Raw genomic sequence first — 19,743 nt, 5'->3', positions numbered from 1 at the left:
TAAAACAAACAAACCCAAAAGAAAGCAACAAGAAGAACAAAAAACACTCGGGAAACTTGGCATATTTTCCAAAACATACAGGTGTGCAAAGTCTCCTAGAAACAAGAGGAACATTTGTGGTTTACATGACTAAAAATACTAGCTTCAGTAGCCCTAGCTGACTGACGAAGAAAGATTATCCTAACTATGGGAGAGGCAGTCAGTTAACGTCAAAAAGCCAAAACCATAAATGACTAATATAACCTTAGATAGTAATAAACTTGATTTTTCAAGTTTTGCTTCATCTTATAAAGACATTTCACTGACAGTTCTCCCCACAAAAGATTCGTCTGTAAATCCTAGTTCTCTTCAAAGCAGTAACACCCAGATAATTGTAATTTTTAATATATTTGGATTTGGTGATAACTCAGATGAAGAATTACACTGCCAAGTGCAATTACACTGCCAATCTTGTGTGGACAAGATTCTTAGAATGGTTCAGGTCATTTCTGGCAAGTCCAAAGAAAAACAGTGCTGAAGCACATTCAGGAACGAACACTTGTTTCTTATTCCATGAAATGATAGGAAGGCTTTCTCCCTATATATGTACTTTAGGATGCAGTGACAAAGGAGCAAGAGTCCATAGACTTTGCTTGGGGTTCTTGTAAAACCACCATCTTATCACTTGCTCCCTGACATTCCATCAGCAGTGAGTGATTTTCAGCTGCTTGTCTCCTACCTCAGAAAACAAATAGGCAAGACTCACATATGCTTGATGTTACGGGCAGGAATAGACGTTGCTCCAAAGAACTTAAAATCTGACACATTTCTAGCCTAGTTATGGTCCAACATCTGTCCATAATATATTCCTCATAGGAATATGTAATAACTAGTATCAGGTAATCTACCAAAGAAAACATCTCTTCCTAATCATATTTATTGGCTATAGCCAACTATCAACTAGCAAATGAATTACACAAATACCATGCACAACAACAGGGGGACAAACCAGACAAAATGTTTTCAATGTATCATCATTATTCTACAATGAGTGTTATTCTTGGGTCATTGCTCAACTAAGTAGAAAATATATATTTGATAGATGTAGGGGAAAAAATGTTTCTAACATAATGCAGTTAATGTTAAACAACACCATATTTTTAGTTCATGTCATTTTATGAGTACACCCTCGAATGATATTCATAACATGCTTGACATTTTAAAGGGTGGAAGCAATACATGTAAAACAAAATAATAAATTTCAGCCCTCAGTTTTGAATATAAGATAGCATATTGTGAAGAATGACTACTTCACAACTCAGTACAGTATCTGTTTAGCAGCTAATGCTCCGGAACAGTATTGGAAGGATAATAGTTTCAGGAAAAAATATATTTTCCTTGTTTATTAGTTGCTAGCAGACTCAACCAAAATGGAGCAAGGGACAGAGGGATTGTAGGGAAAGATTATCCAATTCCTTTTGAGCAATGAAATAAACATCTGTATCTTTTTACTTTAAGAAGTTTCAGATTTAAGGCTGCAATAATTCAAGCTTTTAATTTAAAAGTGAAATGTTGAGTTTGGCTTCTTTTTTGCCATCCACTTACAGTGCTCTTTTTTTTTTTTTTTTTAAAGCCTCCTCTCCAGTCACTCTTCTAAGTCACACAGAGCTCTTTCTGATAGCTGTTTCCCAGTAACCAGCCTAGTCATAACAAATTTAATTCTCCTAAGGGCTGAGTAAGAGTATGGATAACTCCTATGCACAGTCCCAACACCCACAAGAAATTCAATTTCAGACAACTCTGGCATAACTGGGGCAGCATCCCATCAGTTCTCAGGCAAATGTTTATGAGGAGGATAGTGGTGGGTTCTTAATAAGGTTTGCAGAAATGAAGAATTATACATTCATTTTTCAGTTAGTTTCCATGAACGCAAAGCAAATTAATGTTTTAAATGATCTCCCCATTAATCATGATCCTTGTCCTCTCTATTGTGGTGCTGATCGCTGAGTTTTAGTCCTTCAGTGGCTGTAATACACTTCAGAAAACAAACTCTTCAGCAAACACCTGTGTAAAATTTCATTATCTGAAGTTTGAATGTAAGAGCTCTGCATGGCCAGCCTTCTCCCTTCCTCCCCACCCTTCACAGGTGGCAAAAATGCCAGAGTGAATCTTTCCTCTTGGGGTAAAAATTTATCATGGAAGATAGACAGTTCTGCAGCAAAGAAGCCCTTTCAGAGAACAGTTATGAGTTCATGACTCTACACCACTGGGAGACAGAAACTGAGCTCCTGTGAGAGGCAGCTCACATTATTCATTGAAGGAAGTTTTTAACTTCATGCTACTAATTACTTAACATTTTTAAGACAGTGGCCTACTTTAAATAAATAAATAAATAATATAAATCAGTAATAGTAGATAACTGAATAAAAATCTTTCACTTACCTGCCTATAGTCTTCAGACACTAAAATAAATCCATTGTTATCTATTAGGTAGCAATTGATAGACTGAAAAATAATAAAAAAATACAATTTAGATTTTTGGTTTTATGATACAGCAATAACTTAGTTTACTTCCAAATGACTTCTAAATAGATAAAACTTTCAGGTTCTTTTAATGGTTTACATAACTTGTAAGTGGATGTAGTCTCAACTCATGGGATGTTACCTGAATTAGTTTTTATACAGTTAGTTCATGTAAAACAAAACAAAGATGTATACAGAAATAAAAGATATAAAAAAACTATAACAAACATTAAAAGAACAGGATCAGTGCTTTTCTAATTCATTCTTTTATTCCTTGTATTCCTCAGTATTTCCTCGTAACACAGTTTGCAAAGGCATAGAACTTTGTTGCTCCTGATGGCTTATCCTGTGTTTGGAGAAAAACATCAGCACAATGTCATTACCTTAATGATGTATTAATGAAAACACAGTGTCAGCCTGGAGGACCAACAGGGGACCAGGTAATATTTTTTAATTTGGTCACTGGGGGAGGGGAACAGAAACTTCTGTAAAAGAGGCCCCACAGGTCTCCTAAAAGCTTTTCAAATTGTGTTTTTAATTGGGAACTGGATTCAGAGGTAGGACTGTTAGCTTTTCATAGGTCATACTTATAAATTGCATAAAACTAGGTAAACTCAAATCAGTGCTTCCCTCCATACATGCATGCGCTATTTTAACCTTAAGTGAATTACTTGCTACAGGCAAAGTTTTAATTACTGTGCTTCAGAGTTTAAACATAAGGTTCACCTCAAACCTTGATATAACTCAGTTTGTCTTCATTATTGCCAAATACCTACCTGAGCGTTAAATCTTTAACATATTTCTATCATTAGTCTAAATCAGCAAACATTTTAACATCATTCCCTGAATTTTTAGTGACATTTGTGTAAAGAAAAATAAAATTGTAGGGTGGCTTCCAATACAGGAATCATCGTGGCTTTGCTTCTCATTCAAAACTTTTCCTGCTGTGAAGGGGCTGAACAGAAACATGATAAAATGTGCTTTCTGCTACACCCTGTACACATCCAGCAAAATCTCTCTGCAGTGTTATAAAGGAAAGTAGGGCTGATTTTGCAGTAGCAGTTGTGCAGGGTGTTGTGAAAACGCAGCCGGATTTTTCAAGAGATTCCTAGATGAGTCTGATTCTCACTCTGGCCATACATTATTGTTCTGTGGAACTGCAGAAGAGGGACTGGCAGAAATGCTGGCATGAAGTTTAGTTTTGGAAAAGCAAAGATACCCAAACCAGGCAAAAGTTTGAAATGAATGTAATTCTCTAATGCAAATGAAGGCTATTCTTTCTAATAGGGGAACTAAGCTCCAGACACCCCTAGTGGCAGAAAACCCGTCAAAAAGGAAGTTGAAACAACTAATTATTTCCAACCTTTGATCTGCTAGAAAGCCAAAAACTGTCAAATACAACATGACAAGCTGATGATTCTGGCAAGCAACTGAGTAGAGCTAAAGCATTGAGAAGAGGCAGCTACCCAACCTCAATGGTGTGTGAAGAGTGGAATTTCAGAAGTTGGACTGTAACTCCAGAACACTGCTATCCCCAAAGTCTATCATAAACCTCCCATAAACTTTATTAATAGAAGAGCTAAGCCAACAAAGAGCTCTTTTGAGGATACTTATTTGCATTCCTCATGCATGAAAGATTAATCTAAAGACAGTACATTAGAAAAAATATTTCTCCACAGCATAGAAAATAATTAAGAGTAGTTACATTGGGTAAGAGAGAGTGTAGGCTTCATTTCATAATTTATGGATTACATACAGTTGGGAAAACACTGACGTGACTCAACAGTAAGTGGATGTGTGTCAAGTCTCTAAGCCATAGTCATTCATTAGTACTGTCCAAAATTTTAAGTGATGCTAATGATAGCTAATTGCTAGTAGAGACAGGCAGTAAGTGGAATCTGCATCTTGTTAGAGGTGTTTGAAGATGACTAGGTTTCTATTTCTATCAATTTTAGAAACATTTAACAACGGGGTGATGTTCATTCAGGACCACTAATTCACCTACCAGCCAGCAAGATAACTAATTTTCACCATTTGGTACTACACCGAAGGAACATTTTGCAAATGAAATTTAGCATTGAAAAAGGACAGTGGGGTGCATTTATTTGTCCACTACATCAGCAAATCTCAAATAGAAAATGACAAATGCAAAATTAACACATGGGGTAATAATATTTGCATAGACTAGAACTGTATGAAAAAGGTTTAATTCACAATGGTTCACAGGTGTTGGAAGTGAACTACACACAGGTTTGCCCAAAGGTTCAAGTTCAATGAACTTCAGATTTCAAGGGGAACATTCTGTAGGTGGAGAGTCCCTGAGCTTGTAAAATAGAGCAGGCATGAAGTCCAGAATAAACACACCAAGAATGTTGACTGAGGTCTGAGAACACATTTGGAGTACAGTAACTTTGATCAAGTTCAAGTCCTCTATGTATTTGTCACAGCTCCAATATATAACAACAGTAATGGAATGTTATAAGGGTTAAGAAACCAAAAAAACTAAAATAAAAAAATAAAATAAAATGTGAGACTACGAAAACAAGAAAAAAATGAGCAAATTCAAAGCTCTCTAAAAGAAAGCAAAAAATACTTCTGAGGAATTGCAAATCTGTCAGGCAACTGCATTTCAGAATCAAATTGCTCAACTAATTCTTTGCATGACTACTGTGACACTTTATTTCCATTAGTTTCATTTCTTAATACTTTTAAATGCTTTAATTTGTACGGTAATTGTTCATTAGATATTTTCTTACTGTTGAGAAAAGACAGCTGTGGAATATTATTGGGGACCTGTAATATTTGATTGAGTCCTATTAACAGATAGTGTATTTTGTCAAAAAAAAAAAAGAAAGAAAAAAAGAAAAAAAGCTTGGAACCTCTAAATTATCAAGGTTCATACAATTTCTCCCTGTGTTGATCCTCCTGCTGATGTCAATTGAAAATAACTGAAAAGCCTTTGAGCAGCATTTTCTTTGCATATGAATGTAACATAAAAAGAAGTTCCACATGAACTTTTAGCAAAGTATATGCCAGTTCTTATGAACTGCCGATGTGATAAAAAGGAAAAAGTGGATTGGTTATGGCTGTGGCCTCTTGGAATCCTTATCATTGTATACTCAGTTCTTCACATGGACAGACCATAAGCATCTTTGCAGCAATGATAATATGTCAACAATTCTTGTCTGGATGAAGCAGTTGAACATGTTGCAGCCAGGAGAGTCCGTTACAGAAGAAATTGTGTACTGTTAACTATTCTGTCACAAAGGCTATCTCAAACGAAGGAAGTCATCTCTGCTCAGCCTTTAATCCTGCAAGTGTGGTGCCTTATGCTAAATGAGATTTTACACAGCACTCTGTGCAGACTATGTGCAGTTATACTTCTCAAACTGGTTGGCTATGACTGGAAACCTATTGATAAGGAATATTTAAACAACTCAAGGTAAAGTATGCACCTTAAATCTACAGCAAGTTATAATAAAACAAGGTCAGGAAACTTTAGCTAATTAAAAGTTCCACAGACCTGGTTTGTCAATAGGTGCATGATCACTTTTAGGAGAATGGGACAATAAACATTATGAGATCTCCTTACAATCATTGTTAATGCAAATGACAGCCTGAAATTGGGGCTAAATAGGTACTTTCACACACACCCACCTGGGAGGAATCTGCTTTGTGTTTTTTTTTGGATATTTTTTTATGTGGAAATTAGAAGTTTACTTTACTTGGTTAAATAATACAAGCTGTAAATGGAGAAGTCTGTAAGTCTTTACAACTAGAAATGCTAAAGACGTGTTGGCTCATAAGGTCCATTTCATGGCCAAAGATGGCATGATCATCACAATTCTGTGTTTTGGCTTACTGCAAATTTTCTTTTCTATTATTTATTACTATCTCTGTCCTTCAGATATCTTCTTCTGCTGAAGAAGTTAATGCTCTACTCTTATAATTGCTAATGTCTGAAGTTTTGCCTTTGTCTCTGGAATGGTTTTTGTGATCTGAATTTCATACTGAGCAGACATATTTAAAATATATATATATATCACTACATGTGCATCCTGGACTCATTTTTCAATAAAACACATTTCAATGTCACAGTATATGGGGTTATGAAGTAGAATACTAGAAGTGTGATTGCTAAGATGGATGATGTATCTTTAAAACTTTTTATAATTTATAAAAGTAATCCAAAAATTAAAATAACATTGTTTACCTTAAAGAACAACATATACAATGTAATAACAATCAATGTTAGAAAGAATTCTCAGATAGATTTGTGAACTTTTTTGACCAGAGTTATTTGGATTTTGAATTACATGTCCTTCAGAAAGCCCAACCCAGCTCAATTTTCATTACAGGAAATATCACAAAGTACTTTATGTAACTACTTTTGTTATTGTTATTATTATTTTTTTTTAATGTGCTGAACAGCCCCTAATGAATTTTGGCTACTCCAAATGAATCAACTACTGAACAGGTAGGAATACACTCAGAACAGTGGTCCAGGTGGTGGAAAATGTAGGGATTTCTTTGGAAATACATTAATACAGGACATGCAGCACCTCTGTGAAAAAACAGGTGTGTCTAATTCAAATGCTGAGACAGTCAGAAAGAGTTCTTTACGTCCAGACTAGAACACAGATAAGAAAAGACAACAGAGAGACAGAGAAAATTAAGACTTATGGAATACAACAAATAATGTATGTTGGTTTCTATTGTAAAAAGAAGAGACAGGAACTTGTGAGAACTTGAAGATCATCAGAAGAGATGAGGAGGGGTTGTTTAAATACCAGAGTTTGCAATGGTGGGGGGAAACAGTTTTCAGTTTGCTGTACAAATACTTTTTAACACTTTGTTGAAAAGGGTGTAAATGGCAGCAAAAGCTAAGAACACACTGACTGCTCACTTCTGGCGATACAGACAGCAGCTTCTCTGAAAACAACTGAGATGTATAAAAACAGAATAAAACTGTATGAAGACTTTATAATTATATTAAACAATGGTATTCTACTTTTTAAATAGACTGCAAAAACATTACATTGGCATGAATTACAGAGGCAAGCAGATTCTTGCCTTTTAATGTATGTTTTGCAACATTTCTTTTGGATCACTGTATGAAAAGAGAATCTCCTACTCATCTGTTTTTTTGCTATGGTTCTCGAATATTACTAGAATTACCATGTTTCAGGATAGTGCCCTTGAATTATGTGAATACAGCCTGAAGTTTTTGTTTCCTGTTGTATGAATTTATATTTCATGATACTTTAATGCAGGCAGTTTGTTCAAGCACAGTTATCAGGTGACCCAGATTTCCTCACACAATTCATTCAGTTTGGAGATCATGCAATGTTGTTATCAATAACTGGTTTATGTTTTCTTCCAAATTACTGATAAGAACTATAACTGAAATAATATCTAAAACCCAACTCTGATTTGCTAGAATCTTGCATATCTAATTCTTCCCCATGTATCAATACAGCCCGGAATTTTGTTAACCATTTTTTAATTCACTCAACCTGTGATACACTGGTTGCTTGAACAAAATATCATATGGTATGATATTAAATGGTTTGCAAAAACCTATGCATAAGACACTAAAAATATTATTTTTATCTACCAAATTAAATATTACGTAAAAAGTTACTTTGGTGAGTTCATTAAGAACTACTGACTCATGTTATTTCTTTTCTATTTCTGAAGTGCTGTTCATGTATTACTACTGCATAGATTCAATTCTGCATTCATATTATACTGGTAATAATTTGTTTAATACTCGTGTGAACATCAGAGACCAGCTTCTACCTCAGGTGGACAATAAAGAAGTAAAAAATAAATGCTTTTGAATAGTTTCATGTGACTTCCAAAACTGGATTAATAAAACAAAATTTACTCCAATGCATATTTGAGATATCACTGTCAACCTCATAAATAAATGGATGTTTGTAAGTAGTCATAAAATGTCTAATATAAATTGCATTATATTTAGAAGGTGATTCCTAATTATACCAGGAGATTAATTTTGTTTGAACATCAGAATGTAAATTAGAATCAACTTCATGTTCTACTGCAATAGATATATAAATGAAAAATAAAGTTCTGTTAAATACTTACTTCATCATCACAACTTATAGCACATCTGCCATCAAGAGATGCACACTAGAGACAATACCAAAAATCAATAAAATATTTTCAGTTTTAGTTTTATAATAACAAAAAATGACATTTCCAAAATCAAGGTGAGCACAATTATAAAGATTTGGACATTTATTAAACTTTTATCAAAGCCAGCAATTGTTCTAAAAACAAGAGTAGGAAAGTATTCAATCTGTTCACCAATCCTGTTCTGTTCCTATCCATAGAGAAAGGGTGCATTCACAAGGTATCATTTTCAACTGCTATAAACACCTTCATCTTCTTTGTGTTAGCAGCTTTAGACCATTTGTCAACAAGAATACGTGATTTTCCTGTGGGGTAGGGTAGGACCAGCATTTTAGGAATCATTCTCTGAATTAGTATGGTTCTAATCTGTTCTCAAAATAGGGATGAAATCTCCTAATAATTAGAAAATGTATGATTACCTCTTCAATGAACACAAATTCTATATACTAAAAATTTAGGTATAGTTTATTAAAGACTATAGATGCTGAGCCTGATTCAGTAGCCTAGTTGACTAATCAATGTACGTGATATTGGAGTTAACTGAATGTTGGAAGAAAGGTACTAAGTTGGCAAGAAGACATATTTCTGCCTGTATTTCTGTATCACTGAAAATGAATAAATATAACAGCTTGGTCTGCTGTTCCCCGTTTTCTGACAGAGAAAATTAACGTGTCAGATCAACAAAGTAACTCCTTATATATAGGAGCATAAAATTAATTATCTTCCTATTTGCTTCACTGAAGATGGGATCAAGCACACTGAATACTCTTTTTTCTAATATTGAACTGGAAGGTATATATGAAGAGTTAACCATTTATATAACTCAAATACATTGTTTGCAGTAGTTTTGTGGAAAAAAAAAAAAAAGCTGATCAATTGCACAGTTAGAGAGGTGCTATGGATTCAATAGCCAGAAAATTTTCAATTTAAAACATACCTGTCTGCTTGCAGTCCAAAATTTCCGCTGGAAAAATTCAAGTTTCATCTGGATACCTACAGCTGGGAAATATAGAAATAAAACCAATATGTTATAATACATTTATTTAAAATAAATCAGAAGGAGAAATAGTCCTATAATAAAGAGAGAAAGCTAGTCTTGCAATAAAAAGACACAAATAATTAAATTGGAGACCACATAGTCACATTTTAAATCATTTATAGCTTGCTTAAATATGAAGATATTGCTAATATAATAAGCAGAGCAACCATTATTCAGATTGCATATGTCTCCATATTAAGCAGCAGAAGCACAAGCTGGACATACATATGTTAAAAACTATTTCAAATTCATATTTTACTGACAGCAATATAACAGCTGTAGGAACATACATTATGTATTTTGTGCTGAATCCCACGAACGTTTGCTGAAGCAACAGGAGAATATTGGTCAACGTTTCAAGTGATCATTTGTTACTGGGTCATTTCATCCATGAAGTAAGATGAAGATAAGAAGCCTTTTTCTAACATAAGATCTTTAAAAGAATGAAATTTCTACAAAACATAAGAGCATCCTTCTTCATGCAGATGAGACGATAAAAGCAGCTGCAGTTTTGTTTTCATAGTTTTAGCTCTATGAATTTCGAGGCTTCTTAGACAGACTGCAATGGGAAATAAATGATCAGGGATGAAAACTGAGCCTGCTCCCACTCAAACGATTGCTCATGATTTCAAGAGTAGTCTAGATTTGTAGAAACCGAAGGGCTGGACATTACCAGTTACTGTCTTCCTTACGTTTTCAAAAATGACTCAGTTTATTTCTCTACCTCATTTAGAGGAGCTCTACCACTAATCTATGAGGTATAGTATCATTTAATGGGGTAAAACAGCAATGCATCTTAAACTTTAGTCTACTCTGGTCAAGGTCATACAATGTTATAATGGCAACATTTAAGTATAATATGGAACAGAATACATATTTCCCATAATAGACTTTTGAAAACCTTGTAGTTGTTTTTAAAAAATTAAGTGCTACATGATTTGTATCTATGTTTCAAGATAGGAGGAGAAAACACAACTTCCATAAACACTGTATAGTGAAAGAAGCATGGGAATTTTCTTTGAAGAAGCAAATCTTACTGTGAGATTTTAATCTCACCATTGTTTCTTTACTTTTTTTTTTTTATTATTTTTAATTTCACTGTCTTGAAGAATCCATGTAGCAACTTCCATGTCAGTGAATGAATAACTTCTAAATATCCAGGTGATATATAAAAAATGACAATTATGGATGTTTCCTATACTTCAGCCTATAAGTATATGAATCAATCAATATTCTAAAGAATTAACAATGCTAGTGTATGGAATAATATTTTTTTTCAACCCTTAAGGTGATACTAAAGCATTTTTGCAAGCTTGTCCCTGTGCTTTTCAAGAACATTGTAGCCATCGCAGGATATATATATTAGCATGCTTTAAGAACTATTCAAATACACTTCAGAAGTTTTTAGAGCCAATACATTCTTCTGAGCAATCTCTAGTCCTTCAGCTTTCAGAACTTCAGAATGAAATACTGGTGCTCCAAGTTACTATATATTTAAATCCTTGTTTTATGACTTGGCAACATGTTAATTTAAAAAATAACAACAACAACAAGACAAACTTCAAAATTACAAACCACCACGTCACTAATTCTGTGTTTAGTCTCTTGGAAGTAACAGCTACCATCAAGGTAAGAGGGTTAGAGAAATAGGTATTGTTCACCATGGTACCAAGATAGTATCCACACTTGTTAAAAAAAAAAAAAAGCTATAGTTGATCTTTACACAGAATATTTATTTAAATTTCCTTCAACATTTGTAGGCTTGGTTCAACGAAAAGGGCCAAGAGATACAAACTACTCTTCTTCAGCCAGGAAAAATGAGCATTCAGAGATGAGGAGAAATGTTTTTGTCTTCACTGCTGCCTTTCCTTTGTACTGTCACTGAGGAGAATGGGCTAGAGCTGGAGGTACACAGGAGACCAACTAATGGCAGCTGCTGGACGGACATTAAGGCTCCTTCTTCATGCACCTATTTTCTGTACTACAAAATGTGCCATTTCAAATGAATATTGCAAATCCAAATATTTGTGTCAACAATACTAGCAAATTTACTTAGACAATTCCATTGAATAATTTTAACACTGCTTATGGATAGCAGACATTAACTCCCTGAGACTTCTTTCCTCTGCTTGATACAGTGACCAGTATTCTGTAGCGCATATCCCATGAAATACCAGGTGGTTGAGAATTACAGTTAAATTCTTGGCTCAGTGATAACTTTTGTTAAATAATCCAGTTCCTTATCCACCTATTCCATGGCTGAGGATAATATTTCATTGTTTCTGTGGGATGCTGTAAGGATAAAATTATTCAGAAGTGCTCAGCTTCTACAGAGCTCAGGGCTGTTTAGCATAAAGGCAAAACTGAATGAAAGAAAGTAACTTCTCAGAATAGATCAGAATTGCTTGTGTTCATTTGAAGATCTCCATGGTTAAGCAAATGGACAGAAAGATAAGAAAATCTTCCTCAACAAATAACTCCTGTTCTGTGCACAGAATTATAAGAGCACTTATGCTCTAAGTAAAAAGTACCAACTGCTACTGAAAATAAGAGAAGAAAATAGATCAGACTGATTTATTTCAGGCAAGAGAGGAGACGAGTCTCCCTATAAACCTGGGATAGGGATTCCAAATACAGACTGAAGGAAGAAGTAGTAAAACCTAAAAGCATTTCCATTCTGTAGAATACCTATAGAATTTAACACTGTATAAAAGCACTAGATCAGCACAGTTAGAGAAATATCTTAAAGTCTCTGTTCCCTTTTTCCACAGAAAGTAGAGTATAGCTAACCTAAAATAATTTCTCATACATTAAAGATGCTCAACATCCTATTGCCATCCTATGGAATTATTATAAGTGAGATTTGTCTTCAAAATAAGAAATCTTGGAGACAGAATTGAAGCAGGATTTTTTTTTTTTTTTTTTACCTGTATCGACTTTGTGCATTAATCTGACACTCCCTAAGATTCTCTCCTTTCTGACTACTCCTATTACTTGTTGCTACTGTTAGAATATCTAATAACTGGGAAATAATCCAGCAAATCCTTAGCTACTTAAAAAAATCAATTACACTTCTTTTGTTTATACTCTAAATCTTTGCTTCCGTTCAAAATATCTCTTTGGTTTTAGCTTAGCCAAAGAATGAGATGTTAAATTTTACACTCCAAAACATAATACTGAGCAATAAACATTATAACTGCCAAAAAGCACCTCTATTACAGATTCCTGGAAGATTGTCACCTCCAAAGGTGATGCCCTTCAAAATACTTACACAATATATGTAACGGCTACAGTATAAAACATGTGATAGGTAGTGTAATTAAAAAGATAACGGATTTTCTTTTAACTCAATACAAACGAGTCTTAGCTAATAAATCAAAGCTATTCAGAGTATAGCAGTATATAGTAAAATAATTATGGTCCAGTATCATCTAACATAGGTATATTCCCAGTAATAGTCATTGTTTCATCACAGCGGGATACATAAAAGAAAACATGAATTAGCACTTATTGAATGTGTACTTCCTAGACTGCTTCTAATCCCAGTTTCAGTTTACTTGCAGAGTAAAATCCAGTTTCACCCTTCCAAACTTCACACTTCATTCAGTTTCCTTCCTGACCTCAGCAATGTTTTTGATTCTACCCATACCTTCCTCTTCTCAAACCAGTCCATTTTCTTCACTCTCTCTCTTCAAACATAAGATGCCCAGAATTTTCTTTTAACATGAAAAAAATATTAGTGTTATGCTTAGGAATGTCAGACATCCAACAAAGAAAATTTCAGCCTAAATAGTTTAAGTCTGGCTAAGCTTTAATACACTGAAAACAGAAGCTCATAATTAGAAGCACTGGGCAACCTTAATACTTGGTGGTGATGCCAGCCATCCCAGTAATTAACTGTTATAAGTATCCCATGAAAAAAGAATATAATTAGCAAAAAGATGGTGCAAAATATTAAGTAACTGTGTACTTTCTTCTATTTTTCTTATAGTAAAGAACAGTTCCTACCCTTGGAAAACTAAATATCATTTATGTATTTGGCTAAGACACTAATATTATTCACAAACTTTTTTTTTTTTAAATCAGGGTGGAGTGTTTTTTTTTGTTGTTGTTGGTTGTTGTGGTTTTGTTGTTGTTTTGTGGTTTTGATTTTTAATATACATAAAACTTAGTGAAGATTTCTAATGTGCTTTACTACTTTTCTGGTAGTTTCTCCAAAATGATACCTTCATGCTTAACCCCATATTGTGGGGAGTTTCAGGTAGTGCCTGGTACTAATGCCATTCCATGAGTGAACTCACCAGATTGTGTCAATGTTATAAATAGCTATGAATCACAGTGTGAAACTCTCTCTGGATATGCCATCTCACTTATTATGCAAACGTAATCACCCTAACAAACCTTTAGCACTGAATTAGTATATCATCTGAAAAGCCCATACTAAAAAAGAAATTCAGAGAACAGTACAAAACATGGCTTTAAAATATTTCATAAAAGTATACCAGATCGAAAGAGCACAAGACAATAGTATAGAGAATTTCCTCTTTGTTTTATTGCCCTGAATTTTTCATACTGTACTGACATTTGGTTTTCACTGATAAATGGCATAAGAATATTTTTTTCCTCAATCAAAAAATGACAACCAATAACTTTTCATAGCTGAAGAGATGCTGTCAATCTCTGTTGGGCTGAAAATGGAAAGTTTTTGACAAGCAAACCAACAAAAATAATAGATTTTTCATGTGTGTGTACTGAATATTTAGATACCCCTAAACAATTTTATTTTTAAAATCCATGTAAATGTGCGCATACCTTTTTTTTTTTTTTAAACTAAATTTGAGCTACTGTGTCTCATTAAAATTTACAGATTGATTTCCCCAAATACAAGTCTCTTACTAACCTAGGTACAATGTAAAATACAAATAATCTCAAAGTTTGATTTCTTTTGGATTCTAAAAATATTTGAAAAAAAGTCTTGTGTTGTTACTGGTATTTTACCTTTATCTTTTTATTTTCAAATAAGTGGGATGACTACACATAAATTTATACATACTATGTAAGTATATATCAGTGTCAGAGCTTTGTTATGCAAGACAATAGTTTTCATAACATGTCATAAGATCCTAGCTAACACACAGAACACTTTCTTCATCAGGTGTATTGGGATGCAACATGTAAATATGTGAATTCTTAAATGGACAAGGGAAAGTAGAAGCTCTCCCTCTTTATTCACTGACCTTAAACCTACTACTTTCTCCCAGAAGATGTTTAGGATTGGTGGTGGAAGCAGCTGTCTGGGTGGAAACTCCCAAGATACAGGGAAGGCAGCGGCAACTGGTATTTCCTGGAGGCCAAGTTTAAGCAGAAAGGGAGGAGATACTGGGAACTTGATGTGAGGCCAAGCTGAAAGGGGAGCAGGATGATGATTGCTGGGAGGCCGAAGTTCATCCAAACTCAAACCACCAGGGAAAACTGAAGGGCTTGGTTTGCAGCCAATCCCTGAAAAACTGAACTGCGGAGGGCAGTCTGTGAACATCATCATAAACCAGACTCCCGTTGACTCCCTGACACATATCTTCTTTATGAAGGACTAATGAAGTACCAGCAGGAGCAGAAGGAAACACAAAAAGGATATAAATTGAGTGAAAACATTAAAAAAAATATATAGATGCTGTTAACTGAAAGTCTATTGCCTTTTCAGGAGGCTTCACTGAGGAGCTTGGAAGAAAACAGGTTATATGTAAATTATCATTCAGACAGTTATGCCATATTTCAAACTTTAGAGGATAGTAGCTGATGTGCTGCCAACACTGTAACAAAGGGCTCCCACAAAAATCTACTCTTTTACCCCGTGATAAACTCTGGGTACCAAGTCTGCAGCTCAGGGGAGTTCCTAGGAAATCCATTTGTAATTTTTTTCCAATAAAAAAATATTCCATAAGCCTGGAGGGAGGTAACCACTCAGCATACAAAATTACACTAAGTGCACTTTGCTGGAAAGATACATACCTTGTTCCTGAGAAGCACAAGGAGTACATTGATGGTATAAAATAGGGGTTTAGACTGTACAATTTGCAGGGGGTGAGGTGGGGCATGGTTAAACCCTGTCTGGTGTCTGGAGTATTCTCCCTATGATTTTTAGAATATACCTGACACCTACTGACACCTGCTTCATTGCAATAGCCAAAGAAAAAAAAAAAGTGGGTTGAGTGGTATTTTTATTAGCCTCAGGAATGCTTCAGTAGCATGCAAAGAGAAGGCAAGCACCATCAAAAGCAGGAAAGCTGCCGGTGGCAGTTTTTACAAGGAGTTCATGTGAACATTCACCTTTTTTTCCAATGTCTTCTCTGCAAGCTAGTAGTGTGAATTTTGATGGTACAGGGAGCATGTGAGACAAATCTGCCCACATTATCACTAAAACAATGAAGCAGTGTTGGTATTTTAATAACTCCTTAACTATTGCTTAGTTTTACAGGGCTTGCTTGCTCATTTTTGGCAGTATTAAAGTATATCCCATGACTGAAACAAAAAAATAAGAACAGTATATATTTGTAAGCACATTTATAAATCTTAAGGGAGGGTCCATAACATGCCAAGTTCTCAGAAGAAAAAGCTTTACTTCTTGCAGCTGAGGTCCTAATCTTACTAGTTAGAGTGGCTTAGCTAGTATTTCTTTCACATCTCAGCCAACAGGCTGTGGTTTCAAGTTTGCAATTAATGAACCTCAAGAAACTCAGAGTTCAGACAAACATCCAGAAAATAGGATCCTTATCTGAACTCTCGGAGGCTGTGACCAGATTCTCTTAGGAGATGTCAGGCTCTTGGCTTCCACTTTAACAAAAATATAATGTGTTCAAACCTTGATAGCATTTTCTTTTTTTCCAGAAATGGGAAAAACTTCTTTACAAAGAGATTTATCCCTTCCAAACCAGGATCCTAAGATAGAAGAATGGCTACAAGGTATCCTACTACTAGACACAAATTTTTTGGATTGAAGATAGATTTTGTGGATGTGTCCACTGCAAAATGAACCTATGAGGTCTCTGTCCAGTTTCTCCCATGTCAGTTCAATGGCTTCTAGCCTACCATTGACCTAGAAGCCAAGACATGGATCTTCTACTACCAAACATGGCAGAAGTTTGGCATGAAGAGGAGAAAGAGACTTCATAATTCAAATCCTCCTACCTGCAGAACACACTGACTACTGACTACTTGCTCTACCCAGTTATCACCATAGATACTTGAATGCACATAAATTCAGTGAATATATGAAATATTACCAGTCAAACAGACTTAGTACACTGGGTGAGAAAACACGATAATTTTGTCAAAATTACATCATTTGGGAAAAAAGTTTTGGATATCTTAATGACTGATTTATAATAACAACAGTGATATTCTCTACAAATTGCTCTATACCATGATTACCAAATTACTTTGAATTACTAAAAATATAAATAATGTTATCTGAGGTCAAGTAATATATTGGAAGTTGTTGTATTAGGTATTCTGTATTTGCAAATATAAAGAAAAATAGCACTTGTGGATTTGCATCTCTCCCATGTCTTTACTAAACAATTTTAAGGTGCAGCAATGTCAAAAGATACAGACTATAGATTTCCTTGAACAGTATTAGCTGCAAGACGAGCTTTGTTTATCTTTTTTTTTTTTTGGTATAAAAAGTTTTTTGTTTAAGTGCTGCATAGAAAAGAAAACAGATGACTATTTGTTCAACAAAAATAGGAGTTCGTATTTGAGCTATAAACTAGCATTCCTGGAATATCCAGAACTAAAAGTTTAAACCATGTCAGGAAAGAAAAGTCTGATTAATAGCACTGAAAGATTTTCCAGTATACTGAAACACAAGCATTCTTCTTTTTCATATTCTCATAATTTATATGTGTTAAAGAAGAGAAATATTACCTTTCAAGATATATTAGTAGCTTGTTGATTCTCAGTATATTACTTATAAACATCTCACTTGAAAAGCTAGTCAGTTTCTAAAACGATGGATTAACATTCACCATATCAGAACATTTTCACATTTAGTTAACTTTATTATTTATATTATACTTATTTGATACTTTATTACCACTGTTTGAAACTCTGTCAAGATATATCAATTATTTCTTTTAGGAATTAACTATATTGGAGAAAGTAGTTTATCTTCTGTTTTCTTTAGGTGTGTGAACTGGAAAATAGTGCCACCAACAGGTCAGGTACTGACCTGTTATACCAGGGATAGTATAACAGCCTTCTATTTTACTTGTCTACTTATCTCATTTCAGGAAAAAGAACAAGTTAACATCTTCAGAATTGTTACACAAGCCTACAGACCCTTCAGCACAAAAGTCTGCTTAGGTCTGATCTTCTGAATATTCATGAATTGAGAGAGATCTTCATATTACTGAAAATCAACCAAGAGCTTACTTGCTTCATTAGACAAGTGAAGCATTTTGCAACTCCTTGATGTTGCAAAATACAAAGAACAATGTATTCTTATATATGGCCAAATACATAAGTTCATAAATTTTTTGAAAGGATACTCCCAGAAAACAAGAAAGACAATTTATCAAAAATGTTGAAACTGATAAAATTAAAAGGCACTTAGAGATTTCTAAAATTTATTACTAAAACATCATCATTGCCTGAGATCAGTGTCCCGGGTTATGACCATCCATGAACTTAGTAGCTCTATGTGAGTTATTAACTACTGGAAATAGTATAAGTGCTGACGTGCCTTCCACAATAACAGGGCAAACATGCCAGATTTACATTACATAACCCATTATCCAGATGCTTCAACAAGTAGTATATGATGATTTATATCCTAATGATTAGTAGGATTTAGCTTTCAATACAGCTGTAAAGTATCTTTTAGAAGAATAATTTTTATTTATTCTTTTTTTCTTAAGGTAAATCAATACCATAGATACCAGCTGTAATCCTTTCTAATGGAATAGCTTTGAAATAAACGCAGAAGTTTTGCTGAAGGGTAGTTGTATTTGACATTTCATTAAACTAAAGATTTATCATACAAATTAACTTTTCTGTCAACTAAGTTGCAAGTTAGGTGCAAATTCAATTGGGGCTTATGCCTAAAAGGTGTCGAGCACTGCTAGTGCTCATTGAAATATGTGAGAGTTAAGGGATGCTCAGCCTATGATAACAATAGAAAATGTCTTCAAATATCAATTCAGAAAAGACTTTTGGTAAGAATTTACAGAAATGATGTTGTTGTATAGAGGTTAACATCTTATCGACTTAGAAAGTCAGCCTGGCAGAGGCCAAATTTCTATAGTTGTTAAGGCACATACTAAGGGCTGGCAGATACCGATGGGATTTCCAGAAGCTCTCATCTCATACTGCAATCGGTAAATGTTAGGGCGTTCTTCTGAAGTCCCTATTGTACTCATTTCAGCACTACCAGGCAATAAAATAACTTTGAAATACCATTTTGCAAAAAGTAGGCACTTATACATGACAGAGGCATTTATAAATGACAGAGGCCCTCCTGAAAATGTTACTACAATTTACTAAAAACATATTTAATTTTCTAAAAGGGTCAAATCAATCAACTTTGCAATTTACTGCTATTTTACAAACAAGGATACAAGAATCTTTTTCAGAATTAATAAACCTTCTCAGTGTGTCTATAAGGGAAACAAAGATTATCTCGACTTTTTTCATAGTACAGAGCCGATTTGCCCTACTGTTTCATTAAAGGCTCTCTTCGTTTCATTAAAAAACCACAACCTAACACAAATTAGAGATGCAGTAGGATATTAACACCGTCAATGAAGTATACTTACATAGATTTATTTTATATTTGCATCTTGACTTTTACATAAAAAATGATAAAAACTGACCATAACAGAAAAAGAGAGGGTCCCCCACAGATTTTCCTGCTTTATTCCCTGCTTTTAAGTGCAGTTAGAAAGCATCTGTAAGGGTGGAAGACTATGATTTCTGTATGTGTAGAGATACTCATACTGTGCTGACTTCATAACTAAGATTCTTTTTCATTTAATTAAATCAGATTA

General features: G+C 34.3%; 1 protein-coding gene across 1 annotated transcript in view; it reads right to left on the bottom strand.

Annotated features, from left to right (window-relative positions):
* Nucleotides 1–19,743, bottom strand: part of CACNA2D3 (calcium voltage-gated channel auxiliary subunit alpha2delta 3) — a 455,579-nt gene that overhangs the window by 38,721 nt on the left and 397,115 nt on the right. Inside the window, exons 28-30 of the mRNA XM_035558456.2 lie at nt 9,599–9,660; nt 8,614–8,658; nt 2,422–2,484 (exon numbers count right to left, since the gene is read on the bottom strand). Coding sequence (XP_035414349.1) covers nt 2,422–2,484; nt 8,614–8,658; nt 9,599–9,660 — 170 coding nt within the window. The remainder of the gene's footprint in view (nt 1–2,421; nt 2,485–8,613; nt 8,659–9,598; nt 9,661–19,743) is intronic.

Source organism: Cygnus atratus, chromosome 10 (genome assembly GCF_013377495.2).
Source record: "Cygnus atratus isolate AKBS03 ecotype Queensland, Australia chromosome 10, CAtr_DNAZoo_HiC_assembly, whole genome shotgun sequence".
Lineage (NCBI taxonomy): Eukaryota > Metazoa > Chordata > Aves > Anseriformes > Anatidae > Cygnus > Cygnus atratus.
The sequence above is the reverse complement of the archived record's forward strand: the minus strand, read 5'-3'. Positions and strand labels throughout refer to the sequence as shown.